At 37.4% G+C, this 21,830-nt stretch overlaps 1 protein-coding gene across 5 annotated transcripts in view; it reads left to right on the forward strand.

The window, feature by feature from the left end:
• The window catches only part of FOXP2 (forkhead box P2), a 503,349-nt gene that overhangs the window by 418,641 nt on the left and 62,878 nt on the right, over positions 1-21,830 (forward strand). For 3 of the 5 annotated variants that reach the window (XM_087933993.1, XM_087933992.1, XM_087933996.1), the window contains 6 exons: positions 957-1,094; positions 2,232-2,399; positions 2,733-2,864; positions 4,467-4,641; positions 12,512-12,722; positions 17,303-17,407. In XM_087933993.1, the coding sequence (XP_087790119.1) occupies positions 957-1,094; positions 2,232-2,399; positions 2,733-2,864; positions 4,467-4,641; positions 12,512-12,722; positions 17,303-17,407 (929 nt within the window). The remainder of the gene's footprint in view (positions 1-956; positions 1,095-2,231; positions 2,400-2,732; positions 2,865-4,466; positions 4,642-12,511; positions 12,723-17,302; positions 17,408-21,830) is intronic. The other 2 variants (XM_087933994.1, XM_087933995.1) reach the window with 2 other exon arrangements.

A 21,830-nucleotide genomic window follows, 5' to 3' on the forward strand; every position in this document is an offset into this window, starting at 1 on the left:
TGTGAGATATAAATACTTAAATATCCAGTGTTCAAATAAAATATAAAATAAAAGCAGCTAAACAAATTTACCCAAGCAATATAACATCTGCCTCTCTAATATTACAGAGATGATCAGCATTTATGGAATGTTGGAACAGAAACTTGAAGACATTATACTGTTAGTATCACCATACCTGGGTTACAAAGATGCTGATGTCCAGTAGATACTACAAAGATATCTTTGGTGCCATCTAAGGGTTATAGATTTTTGCAACCCAGGTCTAGTGGCCCAGCTGTAAAATCAAAATTAACTTTTGTTGCTATAATGTAATTTATAGGATAGACCAGTGGTTCTCAATTTGTGGTTCAAGGACCTCTGGCGGGGGGCACAATATCGTCATGGGGTCCACAAAGGCTTGAAGAAATGTTATGATTTAAATCTTCAGTTAAATCTTGGGGGTTCGTGACCATCATAAAATATATTTAAAAGGGTCCATGGTGAAGAAAAGATTGAGTGCTACTGGGATAGATATTATGTAATTTTTTTAAACAGGAAAGAAGTTACAAGAATGCTAAATATCATTTTATTTTCATACATCTGCCAACGTATTATTCTGATTTATAAATTTTAAAAAAACAAGAGAGAATTTCTAAATAAACATGGACTATATACCTTACCTTCTAATGATAATTACTAGAATGGACATTACTAGAATATAAGCACAAACAGGACACATCATCAGACTTTGGTTATTTTCAATTAGACAACTGAGTGAGTAGATAGCCTCAGTATGTATCAAGCTACATATCTGTGGCACTTCTACCCTTCAAAATAAAATAATAGTTAAAAAGAATAATAGTTAAGACATATCCATGGACAAGTTATTGCATCATAACTTATAGAAAAATGTTTATTAAATATTCTATTCCGGTGTTAAGAAGGAAAACAACATATCTCCAATCTTTCTTCTGTAGGTGCCTGTGTCAGTGGCCATGATGACTCCGCAAGTGATCACCCCTCAGCAAATGCAACAGATTCTTCAACAACAAGTTTTGTCTCCTCAGCAGCTTCAAGCACTTCTTCAACAACAGCAAGCAGTTATGTTACAGCAGGTAATGTTGGATACTTCTTTGGATAATTATCAGAGTTCCGGCTTATTATATAGTCAGCGCTATTTGCTAGTGAGAGGTCATGTGTTTGCTTTCATAAAAAGGAATAATATAAGTCTGTGACAAATTCTCCTAGCCTAAAACTTTTTCAAGGACCTAGAGAATCCATTTGTCAACTTTGAATACAACTTTAACATCTCGTTCAGGAACAATAATGGCAGGTGGAGTGTGAAGGAGGAATTTTAATTTTTTTATCCCTCCTTTATTATTATTTATAAATATCTTAAGGTGACAAATGTACCATCTTCCTTCTCCTATTTTCTCCACAACAACCCTGAAACAAACCAATGTTTAAATGTTCAAGAACTTAGGTACTTTTTGAGTGATCAATTGAACAAATAATGTAAATAGACTTTAAGGTCACAGTTGCTTTAAAATTATATGATGTTAGCGATTACTTTAGATAACTGGAGGAGGGCTGGGAAATTTGAATTTAACTTTTTTTTAATCAAACGAAAACAGAAGTTGGAATGAGAAGAGTAAATCTGGAATGAAAGTCAAGAATCCCTGACATTTCTGATTGAAAACCAAATAACAATATTGTCATATAACATTACCCTTTTTAACTGAACTTAGGAGGAATATAATTAATTATCACGATGAAAATAATGTTTATTTTCAGAATGTTTAAATAAGATATGTGATTTCATAGAAAATTACAGTGAAATAACATTTTGCTATACATCTGGCATGCTGCTAATCCTGCACAGACAGGTTATTGAACTCTCCACCCTTATTACATGTGAGGAAATTGATATTGTTTAGAGAGGGCAGGCAGTCAAGGAAGAAAGGAAGGTAGGATGAAGGTAGGAAGGCATTAGTTTGCCTTGGCTGCCTGTGATCTAGAATACAGATCTTTCTTTTTTTTTTTTAAAGGATACTTTGAAATATGCGCCGGGATATTTCAGACGTGACTTTGAGGGGAGAGAAGTCTATGTAGATCTGCATCTTCCTGTTCTATTTTTGTTTTATGGTATAGCTTAGTGACCACTTTGCCACATGCCAATCTAGACGAGTTTAGGAGATGCATAATATGTGAAACTTTACCTTTATTTATTAAAGTCAAAATGATTTATTCAGCAACAACTTCAAGAGTTTTACAAGAAACAGCAAGAGCAGTTACACCTTCAGCTTTTGCAGCAGCAGCAGCAGCAGCAGCAGCAGCAGCAGCAGCAACAACAACAACAACAACAACAACAGCAGCAGCAGCAGCAGCAGCAACAGCACCCAGGAAAGCAAGCAAAAGAGGTAGAGCCTAAATAACTAATCAATAAATTATTTCTGCAAGTAGAGCGGCCGGGGAGGAGAAACATAAGTTATTATCAACGTAATACGTTGATTTTTGTTTGGTGTTTGTTGTTATTTTTGCAAAGACCGTCTTTATAAGAAGCTATCGGTATTGCAATAATTCTCAGATAGTTCATGCAGACAATGTTATGTATAAATAATGGCCCCCTTAAGATATCTTCATATAGAGAATATCTTGGGTGAACTAAGATGTCTGTAGATACAGATTTTGCTTCTTAAGGATGATTCCATAATTGAAGAGGTTGGGAAAAATGCTCTGTGCTGTGATTGCAGAAATCACCACCAGGAAGTGACAGCTGTATCCATGGAGATTCTGGTTCATACAAGGCATTCTCTGTGCAAAAATGTCCTTGGGGAACATTGCAAGAAGACAAAACTGACTTCGTGAAATGGCCCATAGAATTGGTAAGATGATCAGACAGATTGCTAGATAGATAGAATAAATATGATCCAATAAATAGTTGGGTTACACAGACTGGAGGTTATTCAGAATGATTTTTATGTTGGGCATAATATTCACATGGAGTACTCCAAATATTCATTCAATTAAAATGATGAATTCTATAATATCTTATATTTCAACATTTTAAACTTTAAAGAACTAACTTATATAACAAAGGATATTATTTTAATAGTTCATTTGAAATCTTTCTATGAGAATGCTATTGTTCTTAGCCCTTTCGTCCTGAAGATCAGTGCTTAAATACATTCAGTGAAACCAATGACAAAATAGAATGCTACGGCTTCTTTTGTTTGTAGTTATGAAGCCTGAGTTTGCCATCCAGTTCTATTGTCTTTCAATGCTCATGGTGGTGAACAAAGTACTGATTGACTGATATATATATATATATATATATATATAAGGAAGCTTGAACCGATAAAGGACTTAATCTTCTCTTTGTGATATCCCTAGTTCAGAAATGGATTGGATAATAATGGCTAGTAGAAAGTTATAAAAAAAATTGGGCATAGATTTTGAAGTCACAGGTCCTGATTAATGAAGTCTTACTGTACGTTTGGAATGGTGAGTAGAAAGTTGCCGTTTGATGTGCTCATAAATCAACATGACAAGCCAGTATCTCAGGCCTGGACCTGTCAGCAGACTGCATCAGCTATAAACATAATATAAACAAACATGTTCAAGTAGTTAAATTGATCAGCAGGTATCCTAGACATTGTCTTGTAGCTTCCCATTATGCAAACATACACGATCCAATTCTGACCTCCCAAGGCATTGTTTCTGTTTGGATTTGTAAATAGAATTTCAGACAGCTATCAAATACAGAATAGAAATTACTCCCTTATTTCTCCCGAGGCTCTGAGAAATCCACACGACTTACTCCATTATGCAGTCTGTTTTCCAGTGAGTGGACAAGTTTCTCTTGTCATCCAAACTTTAAAAAAAAGGAAAGGTCTTTCTCTGAAGTGTGACTACATCCTTATATCCTCCCGAGCTTAAAGACTCTAGCTTATCTTGTAACACCTCACAAAATTGGAAGTTAGCACTTTCCTTTATAATAAGATGCTTCTTTACCACGAATATAATGCTAGGTACCTAATGTATTCCAACAAGCACAGCAAAGGAGGTAACAGGCTAGTAAAATGAAGGCTACACCTCAGTTTACTAATAGATCACTGGAGATTTCCTTTATGGGCCACTGCAGTTCATAGTTACTCAGCTGGAAAAATAAGGCTGCTTTTGAATTAAATTTTGAGATAAAGAATTACACCTTCATGAATTTTACCTATTTGTTCTTTAAGTTGAAAAAGTGGTTGTCTTCTTTCTTCTGATTCTTTGCTAAAAAGAATCCTTAAAGCAGATCATCTTTCCCACTAAAATCTGATTATTTGTAAAGCAAGTTTTCTTTTTTTAAGAAACTAGCCCTATTTCTACAACACAATAGCTATTGATAATTAATCACTGAAATAAACCAGCGCCGTTGACTGAATCTCTTGCCTTTTTCACTTCTCGGTAACATTTGTTCTTCTGTTTTGAAGCAGCAACAGCAGCAGCAGCAGCAACAACAACAGCAGTTGGCAGCCCAGCAGCTTGTCTTCCAACAGCAGCTCCTCCAAATGCAACAACTTCAACAACAGCAACATCTGCTGAATCTTCAGCGTCAGGGACTCATTTCTATTCCTCCTGGCCAGCCCACTCTTCCTGTCCAGTCATTGCCACAAGGTATGATAGGACTGATTTCTAGATCCCACCTTCTTCCGATGGTAGTTCATCATGATTTCCAACTTGGTATTTCTGCCTTTACTTAGTTTGATTATTCAAATATTTCAAATACATTTATTTTACACAAGAGGCTGCGCATATGAGCAGTATTTTGTATTTCCAGATGTGTAGCTTTTATAGAAGACACTTTCATCTTTGCGAGCTGAAAACTATCGCAACTTGTGTTCCATTTTTAGTATTTTTTTTTAGTATTTATTTGATTTGTCAATCGCTTACAAGATACAAGTATAAGAATAAATATAGTTTTGAATACATGAGATAGATACTTATAAGAAAAATAAAAAACAATAGGACAGGGACGTAGGCACGATTGGTGCGCTTATGCACGCCTCCTATTTCATTAAAAACAAAGGGAGTGGGAGAGAATCCCCGAAATTAAGGTTACATTGCCAAAACAGTTTGATATATTAATGTTGACAGTGCCATAGCTTAGATATTTTAGGACAAAGTTGTGTGAATCTATCCAAACATAGCACGTTAATATCATAGAATTATAAGTATTACTCAGTTCAACCAATATCATTGATACTTCAAAACAAACTGTAAAAGAAGGATTTTTACAATTTTTTTAGCACGTTTTCTGTTATTTTCATGATTGAAAATAATTTAATTAACTATTTTCCATAATTTCAGGGTTTTTTTAGTAGATGTCACAGCTCAGGGATATAGGTTGGAAACTGATGGGAATAAGCAGGTTCTCTGAGAGCCTGTTTTGGCATATATATAGTATATTCCATTTTTTTAACTGAATACAGATTTTTTTTGCATTCCCACTTTTGACATAATTTTTTTTTACCATAAACAAGTTACATATATGAAAGGAGAGTGCTACATCTTTGGGTAGTAAAATACTTTTGTTCTTTACCATGGAGTAATGGCTAATATAGTATTTCTCCTTCACAACTGCACTTTTTTTTTGTATGGAGATGATATAGTTGCAGTCTTTCCAATAGCAAGTATATTCTACCTTTGTTATAATTTTCATCTCAGAATGTTTGACAGATTAGATTGGAATCTCGATTCAACTACAGAATGGATTAACAAATCATTCCTGTTTTTTGACAATGTACGAATTGAAAATGACTATAGCTCAGCAGACATGCATATTCTTGGAGAAGCAACACAACTTATTACACTCCACAAATTTTGTAATTCTCCCATGAAAAATTACAATTCAATAGAGAGGGCTGTTTTTGAGAGGTATGTACACATCGTACATCTTTGTCCTAAATGGCACATTAATGTAATGCACATTAATACTTAGCTTAAGATGAAGTTTACTGTCACACATTGTTCAGAACTTTAGTGTTTTAAATGAGATTTCTGCAAATGTTTAAAATTCCGATAATATTCTTGACCAGTTGTATACCCGTGCTTTGCTACAAAACTATGTGATTGGGCTTAGTTTTGGGGGAGGAAAATAAGCAAAAAAATAAATAAATCTGCTTCTGCCTACCAGCACCCATCGGTATTCATCTGGCTAGCGTCCTGGCACTGTGAGTTGAGGGCTGTTTGGAAACTGAAACAGTATTTGCTTTGTGAGCAAGAAGGTGACAGCAAGGTGCCTGGGTGTGGCTTAGCTCAACTGTTCTGTACTAAAGCTGCTTGTTGTTGTGAAACTAAAAATGAAAGTGAAACTCCTCTGCTTGTGTTTTGCAATTGGAAAAGATTTCTTTTCAGGTGGGGAGGGGAAGTAGAACTCCTTAGCATCAGAGCGTGTTAATAATAATATACAGAATACTAATGCTCTGATGGTCATTTTGAAAAATCCTTTGTTAGCAAGCATCTAGAAGCCAAGAGGAACATAAGTGCCAAATTTCAAGTTTGTAGGCTTTACATTTCTGGAAATTTTGTAATGATGCATGAGTGGTATTTCACTTTTATATATATATATAGATTAATTGAATAATTTTAATTAATCACAAAATTTCATCATTTCAGCAATAAAATCAATGCAGGTGAAAGTCATATGAATTTATCCATATGTTCTTCAAATTTATAATGAGATCAAATCCTTCCAAGTATAAGTAGGGCAGAAATAGTACATTTTGGTCCAGGTTAAAAGATATAAGATTCAGTGGGAAAGGGTGTGGTTATTTTTATTATTGGCTTACATTTATGTACCCTTTAAAGAAAAAAAATACCAAAAAAGCAAAAGAAACCCCCCCAAAATGAATTAGCTCCGTTGTTCCATTGAGCGCCGTTTAAAGTAATGGAAATTGCAAGTACTCACCCATTGTTATTATAAGACACAGGAAAACATACAGTACAGTACAGTATTGATTTTTTTTGTCTTATAGTATAAATGCACAAACAGGAGTTTGATCTCATGTGAAGATTCTTACATAAATATTCAATTAACATTTTTTTAAAAAATAGAAGTTTAATATGGTTCTGGTGTTTAAAATGTATGGTTCCTCCAGATATAGAATAATTAAATTAGTTACTAGGATATGAATCAAATTTCTGGCTTCTCAAACTGAGCCTCAGAAAATCAAGATAAATTACTTGATTTCTCCCAAGCAAAAGAGACTAAAACCTTCTGTCTGCCAGGAATTGCTCTTCCTGGGCCTGCAAAAAAGAAAAACTTCTTTATGCATTCTAAGAAAGCATTCACTCCTGGCTCGAAGAATTTTTTTGCTCTTTATCATCTTTCTAGTACTCTTATTTTGTTGTTGTATACATTATTTGCCCGTCTCCATATCAGAGGGTTGTCCTAAGAAACAATACTCACATGCTGTCACTGCTTATCCTATCCCCATTGATCATTCTTCTGCACAGTGCTTAAGGTATGAAGGGGGGATTATATTGTATTGATTATAATATATTGATCAGGATTCTAATAATTTTGATAATTGGTCTAAATGTTGAAAGGCTGCTGAACAATTAATTAACCTTTTGCGCCATCCTCATTAATTGAAACCCCCCATTCCATAAGAGGGTTGCTTGAAACAAAGGGAGGTAATTGGCTAATAGGAAATCACTTGGAAAAATATCAAATCGCTCTTCTAGATAATCCCCGCGTTCCGTTAAAGTAGAGCACCCAATTTAACTCGGCCACCTTTCTTCCGCAACTGAAACAAGATATTACACATGATTGTGTTCAAATCATTTCTGAGGTGTTTTCTGGGCACCCAGATTTGATTGACCTCGGGGATGCAGACAGGGACCTGTATACAGATGGCAGGGAGAACAACAAGCTGGGTCTCCCCATTGGAGCTTCAGCTCAGAAAACTGAAGTTACCGCCTTGACTAGAGCCTTGGAGTTGCCAGAAGGTACAGTTATTAATACCCTGTTTCTCCAACAATACAGCCTCCCCCAATAGGAAGCCCCAGCATGTTTTATAGGCATGAAATGAAATTAAGCCCCTCCTCCCAAATTAAGGCCTATATTAAAACATGAGAAATGGGGGGAATATTGGGGGGGGCTTGCTATTAGGAAGTACTTTTGTTGCACACCCGGATATGGTGTTGCCTGCGTTGACCCCAATACGAAGTGCCCCACCAACGCTGAGGTCAACATCCAAGCCATCGCCACCCGCCCGCCCAAAGATGCAAGGGGGGGGGGGAATTAAGTCACCCCCAAAAAGTCAACCTAGCCATTTTTTTCAGGGCTCAAAAAAAAAAAATAAGACCCGGCCTTATTATATGAGAAACACGGTATTTATACTGATAGCAAACTTGCTTTTGGTATGGTACTTGTCTTTGGCACCTTATGGAAAGAGAATGGATTATTAAATATGGGGGTGAGATATTATGTTTGTTGGATGTTGTTTTGCTTACTGGCAAAGTAGCTGTCATACATGTAAGGGCCCACAAGAAGGACGACAGTAGATACAGTTGTGGAAATAGTCTTACTGACTACACCACCAAGTCTGTTGCCTCAGGCCCCTTTCTCCTTGGTACTCATTCGCTCTCAATTTCCTGCACCATGTCCATCATATACTACTCAAAATAGGCACAGAGCTCATAAAATGGGTGCTGTTTATCAGGGGAATTGGTGGGAGAGTGATGGTAAAACAACACCTCTCAATGCATGAGTTATGGGTCCTTTTGAGAGAATTACATGCAAACACACATTGGGGTACAAAAGCCATGACTGAATTTCTGTTAAAAGACTATATTTGTCCAAGAATATTTGGTAAAGTTCTTGCAATAGTCAGGCAATGTGTTATTTGTCAAAAAAATAAATAAAAAAACACCAATCCTGTACTCCTGTGCTTCAATAGGTTGCAAGTTTGCTGAGTGGTCCTTTATAAAATTCCCACTGTTGACCAGGGCAAGGCATGAAATCGATCCCCCTGCTAAGTGTTCTAAGTTTTCTGACTGCTGATCAGGGGTATTTATGTTGCAAGCGGGTGAATCTCTTGTGGCCCAAGAGACTATGGAAGATTAAAGGCATTCAGGATTTGATGATTTGTGCTTTATAAACTGCTATCCCTAAGCAGAACAATCTTGGAAAAATATATGATATTCACTGTACTTCCAAAACGCCTGAGTGATTTCTTGGAGCTTCTATATCAGACCTTTTGGAAGTACAGTGATCTGAATCCAGAGGTTCCAGAGAACCACTGTTTAATATGCTTTTTATTGTCTGATATCAGACAGAAAATGCAAAAATTGGATGGCACTTCCACTGAAAAAAATGGAAAAGCTGCTAGAAGTGCCCTTTAGAGTTTAAGTTGCTACACCTGAAGTAGAGGCTAAGGACACCAAGAAGGAAAGTGTAGTGTTTTGCTGCTTGCAGAAGCCCTACAGAAAGAAACATTAGAAGAGGAGCAAGGGGGTTATCATGGAAGAGGTGGGTGAGGAGGTCTTGTCACGAGCAAGGTAATGCTGTCCATGCTACTCAGAGTAATCAACCACAATAATTTTCCCTGCAGCCCAGCCAATGCAGGATCGGTAAGAAATTGTGATATCTCCTGTGGATGATGACTCCTCCACGTCTTCCTCAGAAGCCTTGAGGTAGAATGAAAGCATTCCTGGCAGTATTGCTGACCCAGGACTGCCAGGTGAGCATGCCTCGGTTGGGGAGAGCTCACAGCCCAATGAGGAAGAGGGGGAGGAGCTACAAGCCTTGGTAGATGTTAGAGTGTGCAGGGCAGAGAGGCCGAGATCTACCAGATTGATGGGCCCCGCCCCTGTTAATGGACTGCACCGGGAGGGGCTATTTAGCACGGCAGGCAGAGGGAAGTGTTGCTGCTGGAAGCAATATGTGTGGGTCGTAGCCAGAAGGTTGTTTGTGTTTCTGGGACTCTGCAGCTCGTGGATTTAATTCAGTTGCGGAGGGTGCTTATGTTTGTGTTTGAAGCAGCTGGTTATCTGTCTGATGGACTAATTGGCCATTGCCTGGAAAGTTAGTCTGGAGCTTGTTTGTGGCTGGTTTTGCTGAAAACAATCCCCTCAATTCCTGGCTTGGGCAATTCCCATGACTTCTCCTTGCAAGCCCTGAAACTGGACCACTGGACTTGTTGACAAACCTCAGTGGAGGCCCTGGGCCTCCGAGTGGATTTTGGCGATTTATTTTTGGAACCTACCCAACAAAACCTTTATTTCTAAGACTGTTGTTGGTTTGGCTGTAAGTTTGTTTTGCTTTGATCAATGTGGTTGGGAGCCAATTATTGTGCTAAGCTCGCAGCTGGGGGTTAACTGAAAACCTGGAGTAGAACTGTGTGGAACAGACTGAATAAAGCTCTCTACACCAACCCTGAAGTATGAGGGCAGCACAGAAATTTACCCACTGGAGAAGGGAATGCCCTTTGTGTACCCAGTCTGCTCCACACCTGATCTCTTGTCAGAGATATTAGGGGAACACAGGCAGGCGAACTTTTGTCTCCCGTCTCTTTCACAAATGCCTCCACCTTCACCCCTAGTAAAAATCCAAGTCAGAGGGAGATCTGTGCCATTCTTTTGGTTGACACTGGAGCATCCTGCTCAGTACTCAGTTGTCTGCTGAATGGCCTAATAATACATCCCCTGTTGGAATATCTTTTTTGCGATGCAGTCTCTTTCTGTGCGCCAACACCCGTATTAATGTTGAAGCTTTGCAAGACTTGAAACTATTATTGAAAACTTACTTACTTATTAAGGAGGTCATTAGCCCCTTACAATACACCAATATGACTTGTCAGGAAAACTCAATGGCTCTTATCCTTTCTGTCAGGATTTAAGGGCCATCAATCAGATTATAGTTCTGCTGCATCAGATGGTGCTTAATCCATACACTCTGATCAGTCAGTTACATCGTAATCTTACTTGGTATACAGTTGTAGACTTCAACTGCCTCCTTCTGTGTCTCTTTGACATGGTGGTAGCATAATTGCCCGTGTTTGGGCTGGACATTGGTCATCCTTTCTAATTTGGGATCAGATTTGATTTTGAGAGATAAAGTATTCTTGTTCAGTGTAACGGAGGACTTTTAGGACTAGGAATAAGGAAATAGTCTTGCTATTTCTATTTCATCTGTCAGCAGCTTTTTGAAAGAAGTTGGCTGTTTGGATCAATTTCTCTATAATTTTTTTTGGCAGTTGTTACACTTCTATTTTCAAGGTTGGTTTCAGAGAGTTGGTATTGGAAGATTGCATCTATAAGGAGCTGCCAAGAGGTTGTGTTCCAAATGCTCTTTATTGTCTATATGAAACTTCTGGGAATGGCCATTGGGGGATTAGAATAAGGCATTATCAATACATTACTAGTGAATGGCAGCTCTATTTCTCTGAGTCAGGTAATCCACAACTAAACTAGGTTACTTCAGTGCACCAGTAAGCAAATAAGGTAAATGTGACATTTGATAAAACTGATATCCCTTTGTTTCAGTATAGGAATTGATTGAAATAGTATTTAGTGGAGAGTGCTTGTTGACTTACCTTCAGAGAACAAAGAACATTTGTATTAAATCAATTGGTATAGAGCTAAAATCTTTATCAGATACAATAGCCTTGTCACAGTAGTTATTCATTAGTATCCTCAATGTTAGATTATTATCACACTTCTCTTGTATAGTTCCAACTAGGTGCGATTAGTTACCGTTGTAAGTTAACAACAGCACTGACAAAAGTGACTTATGAGCATTTTTCACACTTACGACCATTCCAGCATCCCCATATTCACGTGATTTACATTTGGATGCTTGACAACTGACTCACATTTATGAAGGTCGCAGTGTTCCAGAATCATGAGAGCTCCTTTTGTGACAAGCAAAGTCAATGGGAAGCCAGATTCACTTAACAACTGTGTTACTAATTTAACAACTGTAGTATTCACTTAACAGCAGTGGCAAGAAAAGTTCATAGAATGGGGCAAAGCTCACCTAACAAATGTCTCACTTAGCAACATAAAGTTTGAACTTAATTGTGGTTGAAAGTCGAGGACAATCTACTACCATTTGTATTAAAGCCACCTTTTTTTATTTTTAGTTTATCATTTCCATTTTGGAAAGGCAGTTGTGATCTTTGCATATATATGCACTTAGCCAAGATTCAAAAATAAGAAAATATACCAAAGGCTATATAAAATATCATCTAAATATTTCATGGCTACCTGTTTTTCAAATATAGTTGCTGTTGTTGGTTGTGGCTTTTTCTTACTGATCCTTTGAACAAATTTTTCAAGAGAGATTATATTATGTAGGTTGGTGACCTTTAATTGACTTTAATTGAAATTTGGGGAAATGAAATTGTATTTTACTACGTGTTGATATATTGGGAAACGATATCATCTTTATTGTTAGCATTAATCCATTAACAACACTGAGTTCACTATATGAACCTCTCACTTTCCTATATTATTGGAGCTCTCTTTCATTTTATAGCTGGCTTAAGTCCTGCTGAGATTCAGCAGTTATGGAAAGAAGTTACTGGAGTTCACAGTATGGAAGACAATGGCATTAAACATGGAGGGCTAGACCTCACTACTAACAATTCTTCTACTACCTCCTCTACTACTTCCAAAGCATCGCCACCAATAACTCATCAGTCCATAGTGAATGGACAGTCATCAGTTTTAAATGCAAGACGAGACAGGTAATAAGAGAACTCATCTGATTTTTCGTCTGGTATAAATATTCATCAGTATGGCTCACAAAATTAACTTAAAATTCAGCAAGATGTTGCTTTGAACTTAGTCATTTGGATTTCGTTTTTAAAATTGAGTATTTAATCAGTTTTAACCAATGAAGAGAACTATCGTACTTTCCCTGTCTGATTTATGGGATTTGTTACTTTCTTTGGATATGTTTTTTTTTTCCTGCCTTATAGCACACAAGGATGACCCTGAAAGAGGGATTTTCTGATAAGCCAATCATGCAATGTAATTTTAAAAATTATATTTCTTCCTCATTTTTTCTCCAAGAGCATAATTCGGCATATATGAACGTCTACTCTCTTTATCCTTAGAGGGTTAAACAAAGAGATTGTAAAAGGTTCATTCAGCCATATTAAATTTAAAGCCTGATCTCCATCTCCTCAAAAGCCACTATGTAAAACTGGACTTATTTTATTTAAGCGATCTTGTTTAACAGTCACATATAAGCCACACTGAAACTAAAGGACATCAGACTAATTTATGAAGTGGTACCAGTAGTGTGCCATTCGTAATAAATAGCAACTGGTTTTTCTGATCAAAATGGTTAATTGCTTGTGAACATTGGACTGGCTACAAAGGATCTTATTCCATCCAAGTACACCATTTGGGGACTGAGATTCTAGATCCCAACCACTAAGTCCAGTCTTTTGTAATTAGTCAACTAACAGGGGAACCTAAACCATAGTTCTTAGCACATCAGTGAGTAAGTCTGTTGTACTCATTAACTTCAAAGTTGCTGTAGTAAACATTGCAACATTAGTCTGGAGACCATAATATTTACAAGTTATATTCACAAGACAACAAGAATAAGGGCTACAGACACCCATGACAGTTTAAAAGGGTTTTGAGGTGTTGCATAATATACCTCCAGGATTTGTTTATATGTATGTATCATTTTCTCTTTACTTCCATGCACACATATCTGGTACTTACATTCTATTGTTTTCGCATAACATCATTTCTGAAATATATTAGTGTTGTAGCAAGACTATAAATGTATCATATTATATTGTGATTCTAATAACAGGATATATCTAGGATTTACCTCAGTGATATTTATCTATTTTTTATTTATTTTATTTATTTTGTAAATTTATATGTCACCCATCTTGCTGTTGAACTGGGTAGCTTACAATATTTATGAAGTTTTCAAAAGAATAGCAGAGATAGTAGTGCCATACTATGTTCAATAAAGTTAATTAAATGGAATCATATGTCCATTTGAATTCAACTACTTATAATAATAACTATGGACAGTCAATTTTAAATGCATCCTGAAATTCAGCATCAAAATGAAAATGAGATCATTTACACTTCACATATCAATGTATTAGTTAAACTGGCACAGAAGTAGTCACATATATAGCTTACAACCTGCAGTAGCTAGGGCAGCATCCTTATATAAAGTACAATAATATATACAAAGTATATTGGATGCATTTCTCTTCTTTTATCTGCATTTACAAGAAAGATATGAATCCCAGGGTAAAAAGGGATGTTGTAAAAGTAGTGACTTGTCCATCAGGCATGTAGATCTGCATCGATGAGTATTCTTCTGCCTAGCATAAGGAGAGAGAGAGAGAGATTTATGTTATTATTTATTTATTTATATTATTTATGTTATTTATTTATTTATTTGATATTTCATATTTCTAAACTGCCCAGCTCCCTCAAAGAATGGCTCTAGCTCCTACATTCTATCTAATCCAACCAGCTCATTAACCATGGTCAGCTTTATTTATTTATTGCCACAATCAAATGACTGGACTATACATGGAAGAGACCATACCATGGGATTTGGTCCATGAATGGAGAGGGGAAACAGATTGGGGGATGGATGCTTTTGCAAATTAGGCTGTGCTGTTCTCAAGCTCTATTTGTTCAAGTGTTCTCTAAGTACCATGAGAAAAATCTGCAGGAACAATTCATGCATGTTAAGCTATGAATTTTGTGATCATGAAGCTATAGTTGAAGTTTAGCTGCCCCCACAGCCAGCTCTCAAGCCTGATTGCCATGGCCTCACTTACTTTGTATTCTATTAGAGATGACATGTAGCTTCTACTTCAACTCAAACCAAATGTTTAATAAGAATTCTTACATGTGCCAGAACCTACTATTTGCACTAGATCCAAATTTCCTCACTACTTTGGTGATATAGAGAAAGCTACTAATGTGCAAGAAGATCCTAGTCAAGAAGAAGCAACTAGAGTGGCTTTAAAGTTTGCACCATCCATGGTATTAAAGGGCTAATCACACAAAGCCATAATTTCAACAATAGTTGCATCAGGTCTAATGCCTTCAAATATTTTCCTTTTTTTGTGGCTTCAGCAGCACAATATCCCTATTATTGCCCTTTGTAGCAGCATCTGTATGACAGCTATGTGTGTACTTGAACATCCACTATGTTAAACTGAAAGATTTATAGTGTCTTGATAGCCACCCTGACTTACAGACCCCTCAGAGGAACATAATTGCTTTAATGGATGTGGTCATCAGCTGGTCTTCTGAGACACCAGTGCCACCAGCTGAGAACTCTGGAGGGAGCAGCTTCTGTTCCTTCTGACCATCAGTATGAGGTTGCTTTCAAAGATATTTCCTTTGCTATATCAGTATGAGGTTGCTTTCAAAGATATTTCCTTTGCTATAAAGATATTTCCTTTGCTATGAACCCTTCCATCAACACTGGGCCCTCTTTCAGCCTCACAGCATTGTTCACTACCACAGGAATAGTGGTCAACTTTAAGGAAAGTAACCTTTGTGCAGCTATTATCCTCGTGTTTTGCTGTCATATTTTGCCCTTATTTTTCCTTTCTTTCCTTAGTAGCTCCTCTGCCATTCCAGACCTTTGAGATCTAGGTTTTCAGAAGGAAGACATCCATAAGCTGTGGAATGGGAGTGGGCATGTAACAGTAGCAAAGCTGCAAAAGAAGCCTTGATTTAAAACAGGGGGGCTCTGTTTACTAGATGACCTGTGCCCCAATGGGTCATCCTTTCAGAGATATTTCCTTTCCTAGGCAGAGAAATAATGACCGCAGGTAGACAAAAATGCAATGATGTAGGAGCGACTTTCAACTTCCTACCAGCTCCCCATTGATTTTACTTGTGGTAAGCTGTCAGGCAGCACTGAAAATTGCTTCACTTCCTCAACTGACCCACAAAACCGCCTGGCATTTTGCAGGGTGGAGAGAAAGAACAAAGGGAGTTGTGAACCATGAGGAAAACTGCACCTCTGCTCCAACAGGCATCTGAGCCGTTCCCTTGCCGTTCACCGCTATTAAGAGATTTCAGATTTCATCCTTGATTCCAATCACCAGTCCATTGTAGGTTTGCTTCCAGCCAATTGGGGCAGGAACCAGAGGAAGGTGGGAAAGATGGCAGAGGTGTGGCCCTCCCATTTTCTTTGCACCTACAGGTTTCTGGGAAGAAATTGCAGTGGTGCTGGAGCAGCCACAGCTTTCCCAAATTTAATTCCCAGAGGAGTCTTGTATCCTCACATTCTGTAGGTTAGCACATTTGAGTTACTTTTGCTCAATAATTGTTGCCCTGTGCTTTGCAATTTCACCAACTGAAGGTTACAAACAAACATAAGAGTTTTAGTAGTATACAGATGTTCAACTAAGTAAAACTGTACACACATAAAACATCTAATTGGAAGTATAATTTTTCTGCATATAAACAAACTGGCTATACTTGGAAGGGGAAGAAAAAAAATATTTTTATTTTTTAAGAGGTATGAGTTGAAAAGTGAGAGAATGATAGGGAAATTTATTTCCCTTCCTCCCTTATATGTCATTTTATTGCTTTAGAACTAAAAACACCCTAAAAGGCTCCTAAATGGGATAGGGAATTTCCTGTGGGAGACAGCCAGATATTCACCATCTGTAGTTCAATAGTAATCCATTCCGGTAATTTGTCGGTTGGTTACAGCAATAGTCCTGGTCCTCTTTCTATGGTAGCAAATCACAGGCACTTCTGGCACTGACCTTTAAAACTTACTAATTTCCTTCCCCTGAAGACTCTGCCCTATCTATGCGTTCCCATCCATCTAAAGCATGGCTGCACCTAGGCTGAGAAGAAGCAACTAAACTTAAAAGAGGACAATTGTTATTCAGAACAGCTTGAATCTGTACAGTTCATTTTAAGGATTGGATAAATTCAGAATATTTTGTCTCAACTGTGAAACAAAAGGTTGAAAATATAGTGCATTTTATCAAAAAGGATCAAATCTTTATTATTAATAATACATTTTATTTATAGACAAATGGTTAATTTGAGGTCAAAAGTAAAACCGACCATATCACGCACTAAAGTATTTCTTTTCATTTTTCATAAACATTTCGGGGGGTTTTTCTTCTCTGAGCTGATTTGAACTTGCAATTGAAACTTCAGTGGGACAATTAGATTTTTGTGATTCCCATAGGTTTTGCTGTTTTGGTCCTTTTGACCCTTATCATAACCTATCAAATTCAAGTGCTATATGCTTTTGAGATTAATCTTATGTCATATTCTTTTACTGCAGCTCATCACACGAGGAGACTGGAGCCTCTCATACTCTCTATGGCCATGGAGTTTGCAAATGGCCTGGATGTGAAAACATTTGTGAAGATTTTGGACAATTTTTAAAGTAAGTTTGTTTTAGTTTGATTATAGGTTATAAGATTACAAAGACATAAAACTGAGCTGTAAATATGTGGTATTGCTGGTGTTACTGGTTTAGTTGGAAAAATATATCACAAGTAGAACACCAATGCCTGTTCCACAAATAGAATTCTTTCCCTTTCTTTTATCTAAAATAATTCTTAAAAAAAAATTAGTAGCACGGTTTTTAATTTACCTCTTTGCAGAAATTTTCCTAGAAAATAACTTGTACTCAACTATACTACCTACAAGAGTTAGAACAGCTATGGGCCTAGGGGCCTCAGGCAGTGTTCTAGATGTTGATGGGAATGGAATTCAATACTGCAGATCAGTGGTTGCCAACCAGTGAGCCAGGGACCACTGGTGGTCCGTGAGAAAATTTTGGTGGTCTGCAGAGAAATATCACCCACAAAGTACCCCCCCAAATCCAGGCTGCACAGGAACACAAGGCTTGCATCACTTGCATTGTGAACAACACAAGATAGTGATGGGAGGGGGGAAGGGCAGTGGGGGAACTTGCCCCACTCACCCCGCGCACCTCACCTGGCCACTGGGCTGCTTCTTTCCACTTCTTTCTTCTTCTGCTTTTGGCTGCACTCAAGGAAAGCTGCAAAAGTCTTTCTTTCTCTCCCCCATGAGTCTTGGGGACCCTGCAAGGCATCCTGCTGAAAGAGGCTGCACCGGCATGACAAGTCTCGCTAAGACTCATTTCTGGCAGAGTTTGGGGGAGAGAAAGAAAGATTTCTGCTGCTTTTTTTGCATGAAGCCAAAAGTCTCTCCTCCTGAGAACAGAGCTGGAAATTGTATCCTGCAATCCCAAATAAAGAAGAATTGATTAGTAGGAAAATGGGGTGGGGAATTTTCCTGCAGACTTTTGGGGGGATTTTCCCAGGGTGTCTGGTCTGTGGGATTTAAAATTATGAGTTTGGTGGTCCCTGAGGTCCAAAAGGTTGGCGAACCCTGCTGTAGATTATATCTCAATGGAAGAAATAAGGGTGCTTAATGGGTGGGATTCAAATTTTTTAGTTCTGTGGACATGGCTTAGTTGGGGGTGTGGCTTGGTGGTCATGTGACTGGGTGGTCATGGCCAACTCAATGTCACTCACGTCGAGGAGCACTTCTCCTCACCTGGCTTCTCGTGACTGTGGGGATGCTGCAATGGTCGTAAGTGTGAAAAATGGTCACAAGTCACTTTTTTCAGTGCCATTGTAACTTTGAATGGTCACTGAATGAACTTCTGTAAGTCAAGGATTACCTGTACAAAAATGCAAAGAGCTTCTTTGTTTGCAAAAAGCTGCATTAGATTAAAAATACCTGCAAGCCGGAGTTACAAATCAGGCAGGGTGCCAGAGTACCTTGAGGAATTAAAATAGTTAAAATGCAATGATAACTATCAGCAGCCAATTCTTGCTCATAAAGTGAAACCCAGAGGTTATTTCAGCTCTCCAGAAAGAGCACACCCAGGAAAAGCAATCCTTAGAACCTTTTGCAACACTTAAAGATAGCAGCTGCTCACCTCACAAAATCATCCAGGTTTAAGGAAAGGTCACATGCCAAGATTGCATCCTGCCTCTTGGAAGTATATCCCAAAAGGACAATGCCAGATACCACTAAAGCAGTGAAGGAAGACCTCCTCTCCAGATAGAAAAAGAAACCATGAGGCAGGAAAAAATTCAAATACAATACAAATAATTAAATCACAACAGTATCTGTTGCTTGTCAAACCAATTACAGAATAAATAGACACAGGAACTAGCCAGATTTCTCAGCCAGTTTCTTTTCAGGATCACAGATTAACCTTTTTCCTTCCAAACAAAGCTGAATAGGGAAAATTATCCCATCAATAAACACAGGATTAAACTTCATCAAAAACCAGTTTTAGACAAAACTCAGAAAGAGTTTGTAACTGCACGTTTGAATGTCAATCTTTTTAGCTAGCCAAGAAGTCTTGCTGAATGTCACTCATCTTGGTTCCTTGTCATTAAAAGCTCCTTTCCGGTTATTCAATTATTTGTTCAAAGTGATGATTGTTGCATTTGGCTGGAAGTATATCCAGGGGAGTATCTCCTCCCAACAGCAGTGTAAAAAGCTTAAAATAACCCTTCCCCTTTAAGAAAATAAAAAAAACCCTCCTGCAGAGCCAGTAAGTCTAGGCATACTGCCAAGAATGTAATAAGGGTGGAAAAAACCAAAAGGAGATTTCTTCTAACTACTAGTTCTCCAAACTGCTTAGAAAGTTAACAAGGGGTTCTATAGAACTGGTCAGAACCAGTAGAATCTCACCCTGGTTCTTAATTAGCATGTACAATCATTGTTTTTACTATGAATCTGAATTTATTCATTGGTTCTTAAATGTATCTTTCAAAGAAATCTCCTTTATTGGAACGCTCCATTGTTAAGTTAGGAAAATAAGGTGTTTGGAAGGTCCCTCCCAAAATTAAGTTGGCAGTCACATGTGTTGATATCACACATCCATGCAGGGCTTTCATCATTTTGCAACAGCTATCTTTTTGGTTTCTTGGCTTGTGAACACTGCTGGGAGCTCCAGCACCTTTATAGAACCCAACCACCAAAGCTCCTTCCTACTTACTTTACTTTGGGACAACAACCTGCATGGAACAATGCTTCACGAGAGCACTACTTTTGCTTTGGAAGGCTGGGAGCACGAGAGAAATATGTTCAGTTTTAATTTCTATGCCAAGAAAATGTTGCAATACTATGTTCAAACCAAGAAATGTGAAGGAGTAACCAAAATCTTGATCAAAATACCACAGATTTTGCTACATATGTTGAATACAAGTAGTTTTTAAGAATATTCTCCCACATTTTGGGTAAAAGTCAGTAAGTAGAAAATTTATAAGTTGACTTCCCACTTTTCTAATGCCACTATACCTTAGGCTCATCCCTTGCTGGCACAAATGCCAACAAAATAATTATAACTAGAACATATAATCATAATTCCAAACATTTAATAATATGTTTGAGAAGATAAAGTGTGCATTAGAGAATTACAGTTTCTCCATCATCCCACCATATTATCATGGTTTTACATTAACCCTTTGTTTAAATCTATATTCTGTCATACTGCGAAGTATAGTAAGAAAATCCAGCATATTTATTTGCATTCAGCATGAATAGGTGGAGTGTATGTTTAAAATTAGGAGCAACATCAGAGAAAAGTAAAATTATGAGCAAAGTATCCAACAATTTTATAAGGTTTGTGTAATTACCTTATATTTTCTTTCTGGACTGAACACAAATGGAGTCAGTCTGCTAAAACAGTCATGCTTTCGTGAACAAAGAATCCTAATGAAAAGTTATACGTAGATTTATATAGATGACTAACTTCACAAGCTGATGCTCTTATGTTGTCATGGTGCAACTAACAGGGTCAATGAACTGCTTCATGCTTCATCAACAATTAAGTTAATTAGTTCATTTGAAATTGCACTGCTTTTTTGCCAGGATGTTGGTAGAAATGTTAGAAAGACCTATGTTACAAATGGTATAAAGTCAACGGGGGATAGAGTCAGCAGTTTAACAGCAGAGCATAGAGGTACGGCTCATAATGGTTTTAGAAACAAGTGTTTTTATATATGCCTGCAAGTTTACATACATATATTTCTTAGTATATTTTAAGGCAAATTATGTTTGCTATTCTTTTAAAATTTACTCTTTTTAAGTGTGCGGAAAAGATTTAGTTATATTTTAAAGAGTAATTCCAGAACAGTACTTTAAGAGAATATTATGATCTGTGATATTTCTGTTTATAGATTAAAGAAATTATATTGTTTGCCTCTGGGATTTAATTAAGCTGCTGAAAATTATTCCATTTGAAAGTAACCCATATACTGCGTGTATTGTTCTAAGCGTAATTTATAAAAGAGTTGTAACTGGCTTAGCTCCATTTTTTTCTTATCCAAAAAAACTAATTTGTATAAATACTTCTATCCATTCAGAATGTAGTTTTATATTAGTGTTTGGCTTAGTCCTTTTACAATTACTTTGTAATTTCTTTTACAGTTATTATTTAAGACTTTGGTTTAATAAATACAATATATTACAATAGGTTTTAGATTACTGATAAGCTGTGCCTTCTTCAGTGGTGTTATTCAAAAATGTTTACTACCGGTTCTGTGGGCATGACATAGCTTGGTGGGTGTAGCTTGGTCGGCATGACATAGCTTGGTGGGTGTGGTGTGGGTTGGTGGATGTGGCAGAGGAAGGATAGTGTAAAATCCCCATTCCTTCCCCACCCCACTAACCTGCTTTCTAGCTCTGTTCTCCTGTGCAGGGCAACAAAAGAAAAACCAGCCAATCAACTAGGACTCAGGAGGCAGAGAATAGATGGGGGCGGGCCAGTCAGAGGTAGTATTTGCCAGTTCTCCAAACTACTCAAAATTTCCGCT

This window comes from Pseudonaja textilis, chromosome 5, assembly GCF_049901715.1.
Source record: "Pseudonaja textilis isolate UNSWEBS1 chromosome 5, rPseTex1.2, whole genome shotgun sequence".
NCBI lineage: Eukaryota > Metazoa > Chordata > Lepidosauria > Squamata > Elapidae > Pseudonaja > Pseudonaja textilis.